We start from the raw sequence: 18057 nt of genomic DNA, 5'->3' as shown, positions 1-18057 counted from the left end.
TTTTACTGTGGATTCTAGTGAAAGTCATATTTCAACTTCATAGATTGGAGATGGTCTTTGCCTGTTTTTTTTCTTTTTAACTATGTTTGGGGACAAGCCCTGAAGGTCTTTTCCTAGTTACAAATTCCTGCTTGTACAGGCATCTGACTTCCCCTATTGCCCATTCAGTTTTTCCATAACTATATGTTAAAGCAGCAAACTCTCACAAACATGCTTTTTATAATTCAGCACAGGTTTCATGACTCTGTTTAGTTGAAGTTCTATGTTTGATGACATTTTTGTTTTGTATGTCAATCACATCATTCTGTCAGTTGGTTTCACAAAGCAGCTGTAAAATATTTTAAGAAACTAATCATCCTTGCAAACAAGGAAGACATTAAACTGAGTTTTGGGAGTAAGATTTAGAGTTGACAGACACATTTAAAAGAATGGTCTTTTTGGCATCATCACATCAATCTACTACATTGTCTGAAAGGTAATTAAATGTTATTCCTAGAAAATTGCTGCATCTTCCAGTAACTTCAAGTCCTTAGGTGAACTGAACACTGGCTTTGCCAATTTAAAAAGTTTTACATTTTTTCCTACTTGATGAATAATTAATATTGGTGTCACCTCCATTAAAAAAGTGTCAAGCATTTATGCTTCTTTACTATAACATGTGGTAACTTATTGCAGGTGTTCAGCTTGGAGCAGAAATTTTAGCTTGATTCCAGCATTCCTAAACCCAATCTCCATTATGCCTTCCTACATTGCTCAACAATAAAATTTCAAGTTTAGCTGTTGAACAAGAATATAGCATTACAAGAACCTCAATTGAGAAGAGTAAACTTTTTGGCCAGTACAAAATCTCACCCCTAACTGCTCCTATAACTAGTTCTGGTCAAAAATGTGTGTTCTATTCATTTGGACTATTCTTGGCTGTTGTATTCCTGGAAACAGACTAATTTTAGCTTCGCAAAAACATGAACACACATTCTCAGAACAAAAACATTACATCTTGAGTGGCACATTTTGTCTGTGTACATCTTGGGTAAGACCCAATTTATGCATTCTGCATCATACTTCTAGATTTGTATTCAATCCTGATTTTCTTCAGCTGTTGTATTCACATTTTTGAAGTGTAAAGCAGTGTTACCATGGGATTGCATTTTAAGAACCCCATAAAAAAAAGAGACCAGGAGTGTGTCGGTCACATTACACAATTCTCATCCTGAATGACATGCTGTAATAGCTATACACAAATACTCGATTAAACAAAAACCCATCTCTTACGTGCACTACTCAAGCCTTCACAGCAGGAACACAGATGCTCTCCAGTTTTTATTTCCCAGACAACTGTACTCTGAAGATGATGGCTCAAGGACTGCCCCCCACTGGATTCATCCCCCAATCCCAGTTCTCCCACTGAAGGAATGCAGCCACCAAGAAACTAAGTTGACTCTAAGAAAGCAAGGGAAATGCCAGTACTAGTTTTACCTCTTACTGCTCTTGAGAAAGGATTTGCTGCTTCCTGCTTACTAAGAGAGGGAAGTGATAATGATCCCACTGTAATGAACTTGGCCATTCTGTAATATCTTTATGACTAACCCACAAGTCACAATTCAGGCTTTGACTAATTCTGCAGGAGAAACAGGGTAGCAGTAGGAGTAATGACACTATTTTTCTCTTTGAGATGGCTTGTGAAAAACCACTGGAATCTCAGGAACACTTGCACATTCCTAAAATGAGCAATACTTCACACAAGAGTAACAGTTTACCATTGCCTTCAAACTGAAGAAGACAGATTCCATACAGAGACACTACTATTAGAGGTGCGTCCAAGTTTCAGAAAGGCATCCTGATTTTCTGACCCCTCTACTCACCCTCCTGGTTAAGATGGGCCCTGAAGCAGTGCTGTGCTAACCTTAACAGTACAGTACTCTGTACTCCAAGAGATCCTAGGAATACAACTTGTCAGCACCATCTTCTTAATCCCATCAGAGCAGTGACTAGCCTGCCCTGTCAGGTGCTACAGGGCCAGAGGTAGCCAAGAGGACACACCTGTAAAACCAGGGTGATCTGCCCCTTGGATCATAATGCTTACAAGGGCTGCACTGCAATCTTTGCTGCATCCCAGGGCTGAAAGCAGCACTAGTCAGTAAGGAGGAAAAAATGGCATGATGAAAGATGACAGTTTGATTTTAAGCCCCCATAATTCCCACTCACTTTGAGTGGCTTTTGATGTGCAAAAAATCTAACATTAGGACAAAAAGCCTCAGGCATATTTGCCCAAAGTGCCAGCTGATTCCTGCAGAATAAATCCCTATGTGGAAACCATTAATATGCAGAATCTGGAAGCATCTGGTTCAAGGACACAGCTATTTCAGTCAGATAACAGTCTCTTGTATTGTTTTTCCAAATTGTTACAAATTCCTTCAATCTTCAAGTAACTGTCCTAAAGCTTAAACTGTATCTACATTTCTGTGGGTAAGCAGTTACAGTAATAGCACTCATTACCAAGACACTGATCTTACCTCCTGTTTAGCGATACACCATGCTTGAAGGCACACCAGTTGAATAATTCAGAGGGTATTATTTGACCAGTTGCAGGATAATTCTCTACTATCCCAACACTATTATTCAACTAAGATGTCTATACCTTCTAGTCTGATACCTGTACATGGTCATCCTGTTCTATCTTCCCTCCATTTCACAACCGCATGCAACAAGCCAAACACTGACAAACACTGTCATCTCAAGGATTTTAATAGCACTGGCCAATTGAGAATAATAAAAACAAGTAGAAACAAAGTAACAGTAAAGGCAAAAATATCAAGAGAACATTGGAACTATTCATTCCTGCTAGTCAAATGAGGTAGGAAGCTGATTTATGGGGCTGAATTTATTTTTAATAATTTCTTCCCAGCAGAGATTAGTTTTTTGTAGATTCATTAAAAAGGCTGCTTTCAGACGGAGTATGTAATGAAGGAAAAAGGTAACTATCAGGTAACTTCTACTTGGGCTGATACCAAATTAAGGCAATTCTTAAATTCAATGTTGAAACAAATAGAATGCTCCTCTGCTGAAGACAGGTTCTGTTGCTGTAACTTAGGGAACACTTGCCCCAGGAATCTGACTAAATCAAAAAATGTGTGGCTGCACATGGAATGTAGGCAAGACAACCAAAGAATGAAAACTGAAGATCTGCCAGTGAATCAGTTTGTAACTGCTGTCCACTGGCACTAATTACACAGCTGTTGCCTGCAGAACTATCTGGTTTCCCAACAGATGCAGTTTAGACTGCATCAGCCAATGGATCCCAACCAGGACTGGAACATTATTGTTGAAGTCAGTTCTACCTCAGGGCTGGACGTAAACCCTACCAATTTACTTATAAATGATCTTTGACTTCAATGCTAGTTAGAGCATGCATTTAACTGGGCAAAGAATCCCCCCAAAAGAAAAGAATTGGTGAGACCAAAGTTCCAGTCTATACCAAAGTTCAAGACTATAGTTCCAGTCTGTAGACTGATTACAGTCTATAACTGGACTAAGGTAAAAAGATACTCTATTTCTTTTGTTTTCTTATCATTTGAAATATTTAAAGTGCTGTTTAGGAACATTTCTGGAAACAGAAATCTGCAGTTTGAAGGTAACTTTTTCACTTAAAAGATGATCATTAAAAACAGGTTTGTACCATCTTGAGTAATCAAAAAAAAATTGCTATAAAAATAGAGATTTGAAAATAGACTGAATTCACATGTACCGGGTACCATTTCTAGTGTAAAATTGGTTTAGTTTATGAAAAATATATTTCCTTAAAAAAAGCATAGGATTACAGTATTATCACTAAGGACATCCACAGAATTCCTTCAGTATCTATTAAACATTATACTCTAGGCTTTTTGACAGGTGGATCCTGCAGGCTGAATTTAGGAATTTCACATGAAGAAGCAAAAGGAATTCTTTTGGCTGACACCTTCTTCCCAATTGTTTCAATCTGAAAAAAACCAACACATTTAACAAGTGAGTGTGGCAAGCTAACAATCATGTAAACCTATGAAGAATCTGCAAAGAACACATTTTATGAACATTAGAATAAAACAAACCACAAAGCATAAGGAACAAGCCCAAGGACAGTTTCTGTGACTGGAGCTGCAGAGTTTGTTTAAAAACCAAAACAACCAACCAGCCTTTTACAAGTGCCTGCTTTGCCTACTTAAAGCTGCATCTTGACAATTTGAATGTTCATCTGCCTCGTCTTCCATAGGACTATAAATACAAACACCATAAAATGTTTCTGGGTGTTTATAAAATGGGGGTTCAGATTACTTTTCCCAGAAATATATACTAAATTAGCACAGAAAAAGCTTTTTCCCTCCATAATGCAGTAGGCTGCTTTTGAAGCAACACAACTCTGAAAAGCTAAAGGCAGCCAACATGACAGCTAAAATCCTGTAACAAAACCAACACACACAAGCCAGGTATGGCATAATTCAAAGAGCAAGGCAAATTCCCCTAATTTCTAGGTCAGAATAAAGTGAATCACCAAGGACAGAGCTTGTAGAAGACAAAACACCAACTAGGTAAGACAGTTCTGACACTCAGTAAATAAGCAGAACTGCAGCTTTCCTCTTAAGTAATGCAGGTCAAATGCAAAGCTCCAAACAACAAAATACTTCAACTATTCTATTTCAACAAAATTTTGATGACTATATTCTAGGTAGACATCTAAGCAATGCTGAAGAGCATTGTTTCAACAGTCAAGAGCTATATGTACCCTATTTGTCCTTTAACGTCTTCAACTGCCTTGTTAAATGGATTTATACAAGCTGGTTCACAGTGTACATACCTGTAGCTTAAACATGGAAAACATCAAGAGAGAAATCCCATGGCCATTATGAGAGTAAGCACAGTACTCAGGAGCACAGAGAAGGAAAACATGACTGAAACATGCATCTGATCTGGCTTGGAGATTGTTCTTATGGTGTCTGGCCAAGATGCTTTTATCAGATTATTCTGGGACTTGGTGATTTTAGTATTAGTCAAATTCCATCTATGCTGAAAGTGCTTCAACCCTTTCAATCTGCTTTCCCTGCTTGAAGCCTGAGCAGACTTTTTTCCCAAATTAGAAATTACTCTGCCTAGAATCAGAAAGCTTCCCATTCATATTTCCTGAATTAAGCTTTAACTATGGAAACAGGTTATAATTGAAATGGTAGGTGTGTTTAAAGTTATTTAAACTCCAGTTTGAGAAAAAAAAATTAAAACTACTCAAATTCATAGGTTTGGATTGTATACAATGGAATTGCTATTAGCATCAGGCTGTCTAATGCAACAGCTTTTAACAAGGCAAGTTAAAACACTAGGGACCTAAAATCTTAAATTTTGGGAGTGTCCGTTTAAAACAAAATCCTTTTTATTATTTAATGCAGAAAATATAGGTCAATTGTTAAATGCCTTTGCAATGATATTCTGGATAAAAAAATCTGGATAATAAACCTGGATGACTAATTGCATTCTGGATGGCAAACTAACAAACTGGTTAAAAATTAACTAGAATTTCATAGAAGAAACACAAAAGTACAGTCTCTGTAAACAGAGACTTTATCTGTATACAGATCTATAAAGTCTTGAAGCCACAGAAGACTTCAGAAGAGAAATTCCTAGGAGAAATATCACACAGATTAGAATTTGCTATTAGCTTAGCTAAAGTTAAGCTTCTGGGTCCTCTCTCTGATATAAACAAACACCATTGTTTGGATCTTCTGGCTATCTTAAACACAAAGGATTAAAAGGACTAATCAGTCATCTCCTCCAGCCTCTCATGTAATACTTGAGCATATCACTGACTATCTTCAGATACATCTTTGCATTCACTGCTTTCACCTCCAGTATCAGCCAGCTTTGTTATGCAAACCTCAGGGAGAAGAGTCCAAAACTTTCTTTAATAGTTTGCCCAAGTGAAGATCTCACTGGCTGATAAACATTTATTAGCTGCATTACATCTTGTGTTGAACTCTCATGTCCAGTAAACCTGCTTGTCTTTCATGAGGAGCAAAAATGGTACTTAAAGCTTACATTTACTTCTGCAAGAACTGTGTTTTGCTATGCTTTTTTTTTATGGTGATATCAAAATAAGATTCCAAGTAGGGCCTTTGGCATAGATTGTAACATACAAACTCAGCCCTTCAGCTGGGTAGGTAGCAGTAAAGACTGCAGGTCTGGAGGAAAGAGTGAAGCAGCCACAGTCAAATATTATGCCTAGAATAAAATCAGGCATGAAATTTAGCATTATCTCCTAACTATCTATTATTTCCCTGCTGCAGGAAGGGCAGAGCAGCATTCAGATGTTACATTTATAGTTGCACTCAGGTGTCTTTTCCATCCTGAATGATTCTAGGGCAGGCTTATACTGCAGAATATTGGTGGCATAGCCTCAACTTTAAAAGCACATCAATTTATGAAACTAGTAAGACAGTGGAGGAAGACAGTACTAATGAACACTTAAGAAAAGACAGGTTCACATTTAAATCCTCACCTCCAGAGGTTATTTTTTCCTTTGCTACTCAGTCACTGAAGAGGGAGAGCAATAGAGAAGGGAGCAGAAGGAAAGAAATATAAGAAGCATCACCCAGATGATTACCTGGAAGCCAATGACTTGCAGCTCATTGTGAAGATCATCTAGAACTCTCCTGCCATCAAAGATAAATGCAGGCTTGAGCATTTTCTTATGAATACGTTCATAATCCAATTCCTGTAACGAGTAATTAAAGCAGAGAGAATAAATAAGTAGCGTAACACTCTTTTTGTTTTAGTTTAAATTGAAGATAATATTTACCTTAAACATGTCCCATTCAGTGCAAATCACAAGGGCATGAGCTCCATCACAGGCTTCATAGGGATCTTTACTGATAGTGACCAACCGAGACACTGTAACAGAAGGGAGTGAGTTTTATTCTGCATGTCTTTAGTATCAATCAGGCACTTCTCTGGCAAATGTCTCTTTCCTTGCCTTACATAAGCAAGTGGTTTCAAGTAACTCACCTAGAGATATTTTCTACCAATTTTGATTTTACTTATTTAAATTAAAGCATATAATACTTGGCATGAGTAGTCAGAGCACTTAAATCTTTGAAGTCAAGCATTCAAATTTGATGTACACAGTCAAACATCAAGCACATTTCTAGAATTTGAAGGTACTATGGAATGCTCAAATGCCAACTCTCACAAAGGCCATTGCCTGTACAACAGTAGTACATCACAGTTTCTATTTAACACTCAGTTCACACCAGAGAAGAGACACCTGGCTCCCCAGGGACTGCCTAAGCAGCTGCCTAGAGGAAAGCCTTCCCTTTCCCTCTAATTCAAGGGCATGTCTAATAATGTACACCCTTCATTCTTCATCACAGCTCAATTTGCTCCATTCTCTTCACCTCTAGAAGCCTCAACTATTCTCCCCATCCATCAGCTCCATTTCCCCTCTCCCCAGTAAGAAAATAGAAGTCCCAAATACCCCTTACCTCTGTAATCACAGGTGATTATTTTGAAGTTTTCTTGAATGTAATGGAACAAAGTAATTTGAAAGTCATATGAGGGAAGGGAGAATGCTCAATAGTGCATTCCAGAATCACTTCTTTATTTCTATTTTAGATACGTAAGAAAGAACTAAGTTAGAACTCTGGGCATGAAGTAGCTGTCAGAACTAGTCTGTCCTCCCGGACATTCTTCTTTCTCTTCCTTTTAATTATTCAGAGATAAAATTCTAGGCATCTATTCAAATGAGTGTTTATTGAAAAAAAAATATACAGTAATTGAGATTAGCATTTATGTACAAAAGCTACAGGAAAAGGAAGAAGAATGAGAGTAATCCTCTGAGCTATAACAACTTTCTAGTAAGTGCAACCAAGAGCACAATGACTTCATGCTGAAAATGAATCTATAATATTTAAACAGACACGTGTATATTGAGAACAGGGTGGTAAGAGGGGAAAAAACTGTATATGAGAATTCATACCTTGGTTATCTTCTGAGACACCCAGATGTGAGAGATCAAAGATTATTTGCTCCTTAGGTACTTTAGGGTCATAGATATGCAGCTTTGCTCCTTCATCCATTAAATACTTGCTAATGTAGATACTGGATGACTCTCTACGGAAGAGAATCAATAAGTTAAAGAACCAGATGGCACATTCCAGGTAAGGAAAGTTTTCAAGTTTCATGATATGTGATGCCAGAGCTTTTATATCATTTTTAGATAAATCTCTTAGTGGCAACCACACAAGCAGGAAACCTGTAATCTTGATGGACACCAAAGAGAATAATATCAAAAGGCTTGTCTCTCTCTTGCTGAATCATCCAAGTAACTCCTAGTGACCAAAATTATAAAGGCCTACAGTTTATAAGCTTTCCCCACAAACTGCAGTTGAAGAGTTGTATCAAGTTCGACCTTTACAGGTCAGAATTAAACACTTCAGGAAATAAAGCTGAAACTTTGATCTCACAGAGCAACTTAGAACCACCTGCAAAAGTGTTTGCACTCTTTTCTGTGGAGAATGAAAGAAGTCTGTCAAAATCTATCTTTGCTTGTGCAAGTTAATGAGGACTAGAATTATCTGCAATTTCTGCATGATTTGGGTCTATGGTACAGGTCAAGAATCAGTTCTCACCCATTTAAGAAAGATTAATCCTTATTACAAAAAAATTCAGTCACAAGAAAAAAGAAGACCCACATCCAGCTACTAATTTAATTTAGTGGTGAGCATTAGCTGGGTGGCTGGTGACAGCTGTAGGGAATCCATGCTGGTGAACTAAGCTTGCTTGCTTACCTTGTGTCCCCAGTATCCTTTTTGAAAGCAAACCCTAAAATAGCAATCTTCTTGTCAGTGACAGTATTAAACAAACTGTCAATAATGCGGGAAGCAAATCTTCTTCTCTGATAATCATTCATGTCTATTACCTGAAATTATACAAGCCATGAGAGTACAGAAGGGAGCCATTTTAAACTATAAAAAGATTCTACCAACAATCAAATCAAACTACCCACACAAATTTAATAGTGGCTTAAAAGAGAAAGCTAAGCATTTTTACTCAGTATTATAAGCAATCTGAAGATAAATTTATTTAGTTTAACAAATTCTGAGAAAAATCTTATGTAATGAGTGAATACTGATGCAAATATACACATCTTAACATGTGTTATCTAGTTTAAAGGCTAGGAATTTTTTCAGATTATTTTTTAAAAAAAATAAAACTTACTGCTTTCCATGTCTCTGCCTAGAAGATAATTTCAGTATTAGGGTACTTGCAGTCACATGGACATCCCATTGCTAGACCTACACTTTTTTACGTGCCATATGTAACAACTGTGACAATATTTTTAGTCTTTTTAATCCACTCTAACAGATGCCAATACAAAAAACCTGTATAACTCAACCCTGCTTTTGTTATTTTGTTATTACATGCAATTGTTCCAAGTGTTCCTTGGGACAGAGAAGAGTGAAGGGAGAAAAGGCTAACTAAAATGAAGACCAAAAAAAGCAAAGCTGCTAATAAGGTGGGCAAATCATGTACTTGGTATTCCAGGGCAAATCTGCTAGGCAGACTTATACTTGACCACCACAGACAAATCAGGAAAATAAGCCAAAGCGGTTTTTTGACCACACCACACATCTCAAAGCTTCTCAGTCAGGACTAGAAAGAAAGGTGAGGTGCTTTCACTGGTTAATAGGGAAATGCTTGCTAGTACAGACTGGGTATCATCGCTGCATTGGAGCCAGGCCTGAGAGCATCCATATCTTCCCAACCATTCCTAACATTAAACCCAGGAACAACAGCAATCATGTTTATTTAAAAAAATACTAAGATCTACTGAGTTCTTTCAAAACTGTAAAAGTAGACCCTGAGGAAAAGATGACAAGATCTGAATTCAAAGTGGACAGAAACCCAACTGTAAAAGAAAGACAGGAGACACAATGCTCATACTTCCCATTTTCTACTGCTGCTAGACAGCTTCGCAATCCATTTGATCCGAGTAACTTAATTCACCCCAAAAAAGCCTGAGCACCCACAAGTATCAAATGCCAGTGTTAGGCTGAGGGCCCTGAAATATAAAGGTGAACAGCTCTGAGGTATCTGCTCCTAGGAGCTGAAACAATGTTTGCGTGGACAATGCTTTAAAAGCTCAACACCTGAAAGCTGAGTGCTAAAGAAACACCACCCTCTGAAACAATTGGTGAAGAACTTGTACCTGTTGCCAGTAGCGAGCTACCTCAGGTAAGTTCAGTGCCTCACAGAGGTACACTAAATTCAAGACATCCTTCTGAAAACAGCTGCCTCCAAACCCTGAAAGAGAAAGCAGTTGTTTTACAAGTTGCTAAGGTACCAATCCAAGCCAATCTGTGGAACCAAATACATTCTGGCAATCACTGACATAGTACTATAAATTTTCCCAGTATTTCACTGCTATCAAATGAAAAACCTTAAACTATTAAAATCCAACTCCTGGACCTACTTACTTTCTCAGTTACAGAAGGCTTAATTATGCTTCAGGTTCCACTGAAATCAATGGGAGTTTTTACACAGAAACCTGAACCTTTATGAGAAAAAGCAACTATGGGCTATTATTAAAAGCAGGTAGACAAGCTCCTGGGGCTGTCCTCCCCTCACCACACCACAAGATTTAGACTAGTATTTCTCAAAACAAGTCTATTAGGATTAAGTTCCTTCCTCTTGCACCTCCAAGTGGATATCTAACCATTGCCAAGAGCCAAAGATCACCTCAGCTGACCAAGGGAGAACTGAGACAGAGAGATCCTTGAACCTAGGAACTTTGCTCAGCAAGCAGAGTCCCAGAAACAACACACTGTAGAAGGAATTATAACAACCTAGTAACAGTTTTTGGTAATGCATTTGCTGTCTATTTTCACTCTTGCATAGACTCTAGGACAGGTTATATATAATAAGGTTATTTTAATGTCATACCTTCTAGCATGACATCATACAGAGAGGCTTTAGTTTTGTTCTGAAGTTTGAAAGCTTGATGCACCAATCACCACTTCATCACGTTTTACTATCTAATCTAGAAATGACTGTACATGGTATTTAGTGCCATAGCATAGTTGACAAGGTGGTGATTGGTCAAAGGTTGGACTCAATCACGGAGGTCTTTTCCAACCTTATGATCCTATGAATTCATCCTACAGATTGGAAGCTGTCATCACACATTCTGAGCTAGAGGTATTCTCTCCCTCAAGCCACTGGGAGCAACTCTCAAACAAAACTGCACCAGTTGCAATTGGGAAGATATCTTAGAGAGCACTATCATCAGTGATGCTCCAGAAAAAATTAAGTCACAGCTTTTCTTTCCAGTGTCACAAGCAGGGTAAACCATTACTCTGAACTCTCCAGTTTTAGGTTTTTGGTCTGGAGCAACCTCAATTCTACATATTTTAACAGAAAAAATGAATTTATACTAGTATAACACAGTAATATTTTCATATATTAAACACTTCTAATGATGTAGAAAATTGTGGAGAATCAGATTACTTATTTCGAAACACTACTGCACTATTGAACAGAAGCCCAGCAAGAAAAAAGAAAGGAGGAATTTTTCATTTACCAACACTGGCTTTGAGAAATTTATTTCCAATTCTTTGGTCTGTTCCAATAGCTCTTGCTACTTCTTCAACATCTGCTCCTGTAGCTTCACAGAGAGCACTGATTGAGTTAATGCTGCTGATTCTTTGGGCAAGGAAAGCGTTAGCTGCCTGCAAATAAAAAGCATAGTAAAGAACTTCACTTTTCCAGAAACCAGGATGTCCACAGACCAAAGGGATTTGCTACTGAAAGGATTACTTTAGTATCTATGAACTCCATTGACATACAAAAGGGTAAGATAAGTTCAATATATAGAAGCCAGTTAATTGGATTTAAGCAAAACAAGATAACGCTTAACTTGCAGAGTTTGAACTGTTTTATGACAGTAATCAATTTCTGCAGCATTGGAGGTTTGCTCTTAGTAATAACTAATAGCAATAAAAGGGAGAAAAGGACTTCATAAAGTCGAAATCATCTATTAACTAGGTCAGCTGAGAACTGGAAAAGATGAATAACCTTTGACATATTAGGTCCTCCCAACCTCACCTGTCTTTCCTAGCTGCATCACTCAGTGTCAAAATTCTGCTTCTGAGCTTTGCCTCACACCCCTTGCTCACTGCAGACCAGAGCAGGGAGCAACACTAACCAGTTTAGAAAGTTCTGATGACCAGGTATTGGTTGTGATGATTTTTTCTTTGGGCACCCAGTGCTCATAAACAGCACATAGAGCACGGACAGCTTTCTGTCCCTCTGGAGAGTCATCTCCACCAATAAGCACTCTGTCCGGGTTCTTCAGGTCCTTGATGGCTGTTCCTTCAGCAAGAAACTCTGGGTTAGACAGCACCTACACACACAGGAAGAAAACAACAACTGGTAAAAACCAAAAGCAACACCCAACCTTTAAATACACAACTCAAAGATTAGGTTTACCTGCAAATCCAAGTTAGGCTTAGTATTAGCATCAAATATTCGACGAATGCTTTCTGCAGCACGGACTGGGACTGTGCTTTTCTCAGTGACAATTTTATAGCCATTTGAATTCTGCACAATTCTTCTAGCACAAGCTTCAATGTATTTCAGATCAGCTGCTCGGCCCTTTCCCATTCCATAGGTCTTTGTTGGTGTATTAACCTAATCACAAATATTAGAAAGGGGAAGAAATGTTACAGGTCAGTACCTCTTGTGATAAGAGGCAAGGTGAAATTGTTAAGATTGATGGACATTTTCCTTCTCAGAGGAAGGAAAATGCTTCTACCCCAGAATTATTCTGGCTACCACATCAGATGAAGAGGTATTATCTGTCTCAATTACCCATTTTGTTTTCTACAGAAAGCTCACTGGTCTCTATTCAAATAGGATTTCAACAAGAGCAATTCACAGCAACTCTGCAGGCTTTGGTGAAACAATCCTTATTCGGGCAACACCAGTAATTTCTTCATGATTATACCCAGCCACTTTTTGTTACCTGTCCTGCACCAGGAGTGCAAAGACTCATGTAAGTATCTTGTGGCCAGTGAGGTAGCTATAGCTTAAGCTCACTTTGCAATGAAACCTAAGTGTAGGGCTGATGAAAATTAGCTCACTGATGTACACAGAAAAGGCAACATGAGGGAAAACACGTAGTTTAGACTAAGACAGAGGGTCCCTTTCATTACAAATGGAAAGAAGAAATAACAGCATGCAAAACACAACACTTGTTTTGAACCAAGGACAGGTGGCAATATATGGGCTGTATTAGTGGCTGTCATCCAGCCACATAGCATTCATTTCAGATCTAATGAATGAAGAAAAATACTGTCAGAAAGGGAGCTACATACTACAGTGCCCTAACAAGGCGGAGACCTCAAGAAAAAGGGACCTTAACAAAAAACTTAACTGTGACCTACCAAGGCAAATAGCAATCAGTTCTTTTGGATTCTGCTTTACTAACAACCTCAAAATTACAAAAGCTTCATCTTTGAAAACTCTTTCTAGTGATGTCAATAGCTATGAAATATTAAAGCCACCTCTGCTTCCATTAATATACTATTTTGAAAAGCTTCTAGAAATAGGTCATCTTTGTAACCAAATAACCAGCATATGACTTTGCATATCTGTCTAGGAATTCTATCATTATTATCAAGGTCCCACAGATTTCACCAGGACACTGCAATGACAGAGCTGTGCTACATTCTGCTCTGACTCTACACACCTAACCAAGTTAAACATCAACATTACCATTTTGACTTAGAACCTGTTCATTTGTCAAAGGTGCTACTGGCTATAAGAAAAACAAACAAAAAGCTTATTTAATACTTTCCCACAGTACACAAAAAGACAAGAAGAAATCTGTGACTCAATGACATGACATTGCTAACTGAATCTACATGACAAAACAAAGGCAACTTCCTAAAAGAAAAGAAGCATAATGATTTGATAAGAAAGAAAAAAAAAACAAACAACCAAACAAAACAGTAAACACAACCACCTTCTTCTCCAAAACTTACAGAAATAAATACAAGATCAGCTTCTCTAATGGCATCATCAATACTGGTAGAAAAGAAGAGGTTTTTTCCTCGACAGGATTCTACTACTTCTTGTAACCCTGGCTGAAAAAGAAGCAGAAAAAAACCAGTTAAGATTAATGCAGTTAGAAGAACAGCAAACTCTATGCCCAAAGAGAATATAATTTCAGATACATAAAGATTTTATTTTTTCCCCGTCAGTGCAGCATGTTTTAAAGTAAAAACTTCTGAAGATTTACACAGTAAAAAAAATTAAGCTCTTTCTTATTCAAAAGACTCACAATGCTGTCCTGATACTTTCAGCCACACTGAATTGCTTATTTGCACAGACAGATTTTAGCTTTCAGTTATTCCCATACTCAGTTCTGCTACCATGGGAAGCAATGAAAGAAACACCTGTAGAGTGATGTTAAGTAGATTCAAGAAGTCTTACAATATTTCCTAGACTTCAAACAAAAGAGGTGGTCTCAATTCTCCTTCTCTCTCTTCCAGGATGCTTTCAATATCAGATCTAAAACTGCTTCAGCACGAGAAAACACCCCACGAAGTCTTCCACCAAGTAAGCAAGTCCACACCCAGTAAAAGATAGGCAGCAGAGGCACACAGGAAATCAAGACCACTCCTTTCAGCAACCACCCATCTTTGGGCCAGATTAAACTTATCATGTCACCACTCCTACGGTGTGGAAGAATCACAACAGCCATAATATGATGACATTCTTTCCAGAGATACATATGGTGCTGTAACACTTCCCCTTAACACTTCCACTCAGAGAAGAGAGGCAGCAGGAGGTCACATATAAATGAGCAATCCTCTGTACTAGAACGGTCTCTTCAGAAATTTTAACCAAGATATAGTTGTCACAGATAAAACTGTCACAGATTAAAAAAAGCTTTTACTTTTTGTTTGAATAGTCAGTCACACACTTTCACGTGGCAATCATATCTCCAACTTGAGACACCTATCATGACATAAGATATTTAATTAAATGCCAAAAAGGCAAGGGTTCACTGGATGGAGAGGAGAAAACAAACAGAAGCTTTCTCATGCAAGACATTTTTACTGTCTCATTTTATATTAAATACCACCCACTTAGAAGAAAAACAAAGGTCAGAACAGGCAAAATAACATGCCATACATCCCATTGAATATTCCAACTATGGTCTTACAATGGTATGTAAATAGAAAGGCAGCCCACTACACAATTTCTGACACTGAAAAAAAAATCCAACCCAAAAACCCACAAAAAGCTCACTGTGCAATGACTCAATTTTGCAACTGTCTGAACTAACTCTTGGCAGTTTTTGTACGTTCTTTGTAAGCAAACGACGCCATTCCAGGAAACAGATGTTACAAGTTTGGTGGTTTTTTTTTAAAAAAAACATGCCAAGTCGAGCTCATTCAGTCTAAGTGTTAAGAGAAAACAAAGTACTTGCTTTCAACTTTATTCATGTCTCACCTGCTAATCTGAACATTTTATACAGTTTCTTTTGAATTTACCTAACAAAGGAGGTCTATTCATCTTGACTTAGTCACAGTATAGTTCTGGTTTTAAGAGAGAAGACTTCTTATAGCAAAAGAGCAACTGTTAGCACCAGTCGGTTGCCTTGTCTTTGGGAGATGAGTGAAGATAAATTTTTACTCCTATTAAAGAACTCAAATCCATAAAAACTGTATTTCATGAAAGAATGAAGAGAGACTTATTCTATCATGATGAAAAAGAGTGGAAAACAACAAATGCTAAGAGAAGCAAAATAGAAAATGCTTTATGCATTTTCAAATTAAAGTAATTCTGTAATAAGGGAAAGACAGTGTGGTACATTTATCTGGCCTAGTCTTCCTAGGCCAGATTAAAGATTTATAATACAACTGAATCAGAAATATGACTGTTCCCATCGTTCCACATAGTTCAAGTTGTGCAGCACAGATTGGATTTCGGCAGTATTCAGAATGCAAACAAAGCTTACAGCTCAGTATGACACATTTATAGTGTACTACAACACATCACGTAGTATCTGTAATTGAGCAAGAGGACAAGGTCATGGCCAAATCAGGTCCCAAAGAAAGTCAGCATGATTTAGCACAATTCACTATATATAGAATTACATTTTCCTTATTTGGCCCAATACACATCTGCACCAGCTGCATTAAGCTATTTCCAAATTCTGGTTTAATGAGCAGTAGTGACAAGCAGCTGTCCCAGAACATCCTTTTTGAAGGACATCACTGATGTGCTTGACAAGCTTCAGAAATGGGCTATGGGGAAAGAGTATTTCCACGTAGTAGGTGACAAGCAAAGGCAACACTGGCTGTAAGGAGAGACAACAGATGCTTACCTCGTAGATTGGGAGCGTGTCTGAATTCCAGGCATTGATTCTGGCCTCGTTGACATCCACAACAGTAACTTTGATACTGGGGCACATTTGTGCAATAACACTACAGGTTGGCCCACCGACATAACCAGCACCAATGCAGCAAATCTTCTTGATTTCAAACATGATTGCTCTAGTAAGAGGAGTGTGAAATGTAAAATCAGGAGTTACAAATTAAAACACCGGCCAGCAATTCAAGGAAAACAAAGAGTATTAGTAATTTCAGATTTCATTAAGCAGCGGCCCACACAAGCGTTTCCTTTCGGCTGTTGTCTCGAAATGAACTGCTACTCCTCTCTCCAACCCTGGAAGGTTTGGAGCCTGTCCTATCCGCAGCGCCAGCATCCACAGGCCACCAAAGGAGCGTTTCTGTGCCCGCTTTGAGCCTCGGGCCCCGGGATCGCTGCTGGCGCGGCACCGGGCACGGGCAGCGCCCGGCGGGCCCCGGGCTGCGGCCACAGCCGCGCCGCGCCCCGCAGCCCCTCGGCCGGGAGAGGGAGGCCGCAGCTCCCGCCTCCTGCCCGAGGAAGGGCGCGGGCCGGGCCGACCCCGCGACTCCATCGCCGGGAGCAGCGGGAAGGGAGCGGCCCCGCGGCCCGGGCCGCGCTCCGGGGCGGGAAGGGCCCGGCGGGGCGGCAGCGGGACTCGGACAGCACGGACACTCACCGCGGGCAGGCGGGCGCGGTCCGGCCCCGGCGGGAGCGCTGCGGCGAGGATGCGCGGCGGGGATGCTCGGGAGGATGCGCGCCGAGCTCAACGCGACGCGCCGCTGCGAAGGGAGCGGCAGCGGCGGCCGCCGCTATTTAAAGGGCCGCGGCGGGCCCGAGGCGGCCGCTTCATGGTGAGGACGCCGAGCGGGGCCGACCCGCTCCTCCTTCCCCCGGGGGCGGAGAAGCGGCGGGCCCGCCCCGCGCCGCCCGCCCCGGCCGTGCCGGCGAATGGCCGCGGGACAGCTCGGGACAGCTTGGCCCGCCCGGCCCGGCCCCGCCCGGAGCGGCCGTGAGGGCCGCAGGGGCCCCGGGCACGGCTGGGAGCTGCGGGCACCGGCGGCCCGGCTGCTCCTGCCTTCGGCCTCAGGGTAGTTTTGTAAGGGAGCGTAATTGGAGCGGTTGGATAATTTTTTTGTCCTTCAGCTATGGTTACTGTGAGGAAAGAAGGCGGTGTTCATTCTCTCTTCTGTACCGTAGCACCGCCTCAACAAAGAGAAGGGAAGGGAAACGTGGGTAGGTTATAGTGAAGTTCAGTGTTTAAAGTCGAGGTGGTGAACATTGCCCAGAAGAAGGAAATAAAACGAGATTGCACTCTTGCCCATGTGACCTGGGCACTGCCCAGGGACCGCTTGCCTAGCAGTAATAAACTTCTCAGATACTGCTCTTGCCTTTTATGTAAACATGGTATGGTATTAGTATACCACATCTAACTGTGGGAGCAGAAAAATTGTGAGAAATCTGCTGCCTTTTCTTCTCTGGCACATTTAAGTTCACTTATACTACCTCTGCTAGAAGCTGGGTGTGGGATTTTGCTCCATCTGCATTATTACAGTGATTTAGAATCTTTAAACAGATTACAATATCTATGTTCAATGTTGACAGACTAGGTGGATA

At 39.9% G+C, this 18057-nt stretch overlaps 1 protein-coding gene across 1 annotated transcript; it reads right to left on the bottom strand.

The window, feature by feature from the left end:
- Nucleotides 1–2727: 2727 nt before the first annotated feature.
- UGDH (UDP-glucose 6-dehydrogenase) lies at nucleotides 2728–17205 on the bottom strand. The gene is made up of 12 exons (XM_056489187.1): nucleotides 17120–17205; nucleotides 16418–16586; nucleotides 14064–14165; nucleotides 12508–12708; nucleotides 12224–12421; nucleotides 11600–11747; nucleotides 10229–10323; nucleotides 8808–8938; nucleotides 7997–8130; nucleotides 6821–6912; nucleotides 6626–6736; nucleotides 2728–3979 (listed from the first exon to the last, which is right to left on the bottom strand). Exons 2-12 carry the CDS (start codon nucleotides 16577–16579, stop codon nucleotides 3869–3871), a joined length of 1485 nt encoding a protein of 494 aa, XP_056345162.1. The 5' UTR covers nucleotides 16580–16586; nucleotides 17120–17205; the 3' UTR covers nucleotides 2728–3868.
- Between the last annotated feature and the right edge of the window lie 852 nt (nucleotides 17206–18057).

This window comes from Oenanthe melanoleuca, chromosome 4, assembly GCF_029582105.1.
Source record: "Oenanthe melanoleuca isolate GR-GAL-2019-014 chromosome 4, OMel1.0, whole genome shotgun sequence".
Lineage (NCBI taxonomy): Eukaryota > Metazoa > Chordata > Aves > Passeriformes > Muscicapidae > Oenanthe > Oenanthe melanoleuca.
This window is presented reverse-complemented; position numbering and strand designations above follow the sequence as displayed.

Excerpts from the sequence above, each read along its gene's own strand:
- UGDH (XM_056489187.1), bottom strand. The coding sequence starts at position 16,579 with ATGTTTGAAATCAAGAAGATTTGCTGCATTGGTGCTGGTTATGTCGGT. Across the intron at positions 12,422-12,507 it reads AGCCTAACTTGGATTTGCAG|GTGCTGTCTAACCCAGAGTT; the intron begins GTAAACCTAATC and ends CTGTGTGTGTAG. Across the intron at positions 3,980-6,625 it reads TGCAAGTCATTGGCTTCCAG|ATTGAAACAATTGGGAAGAA; the intron begins GTAATCATCTGG and ends GGTTTTTTTCAG.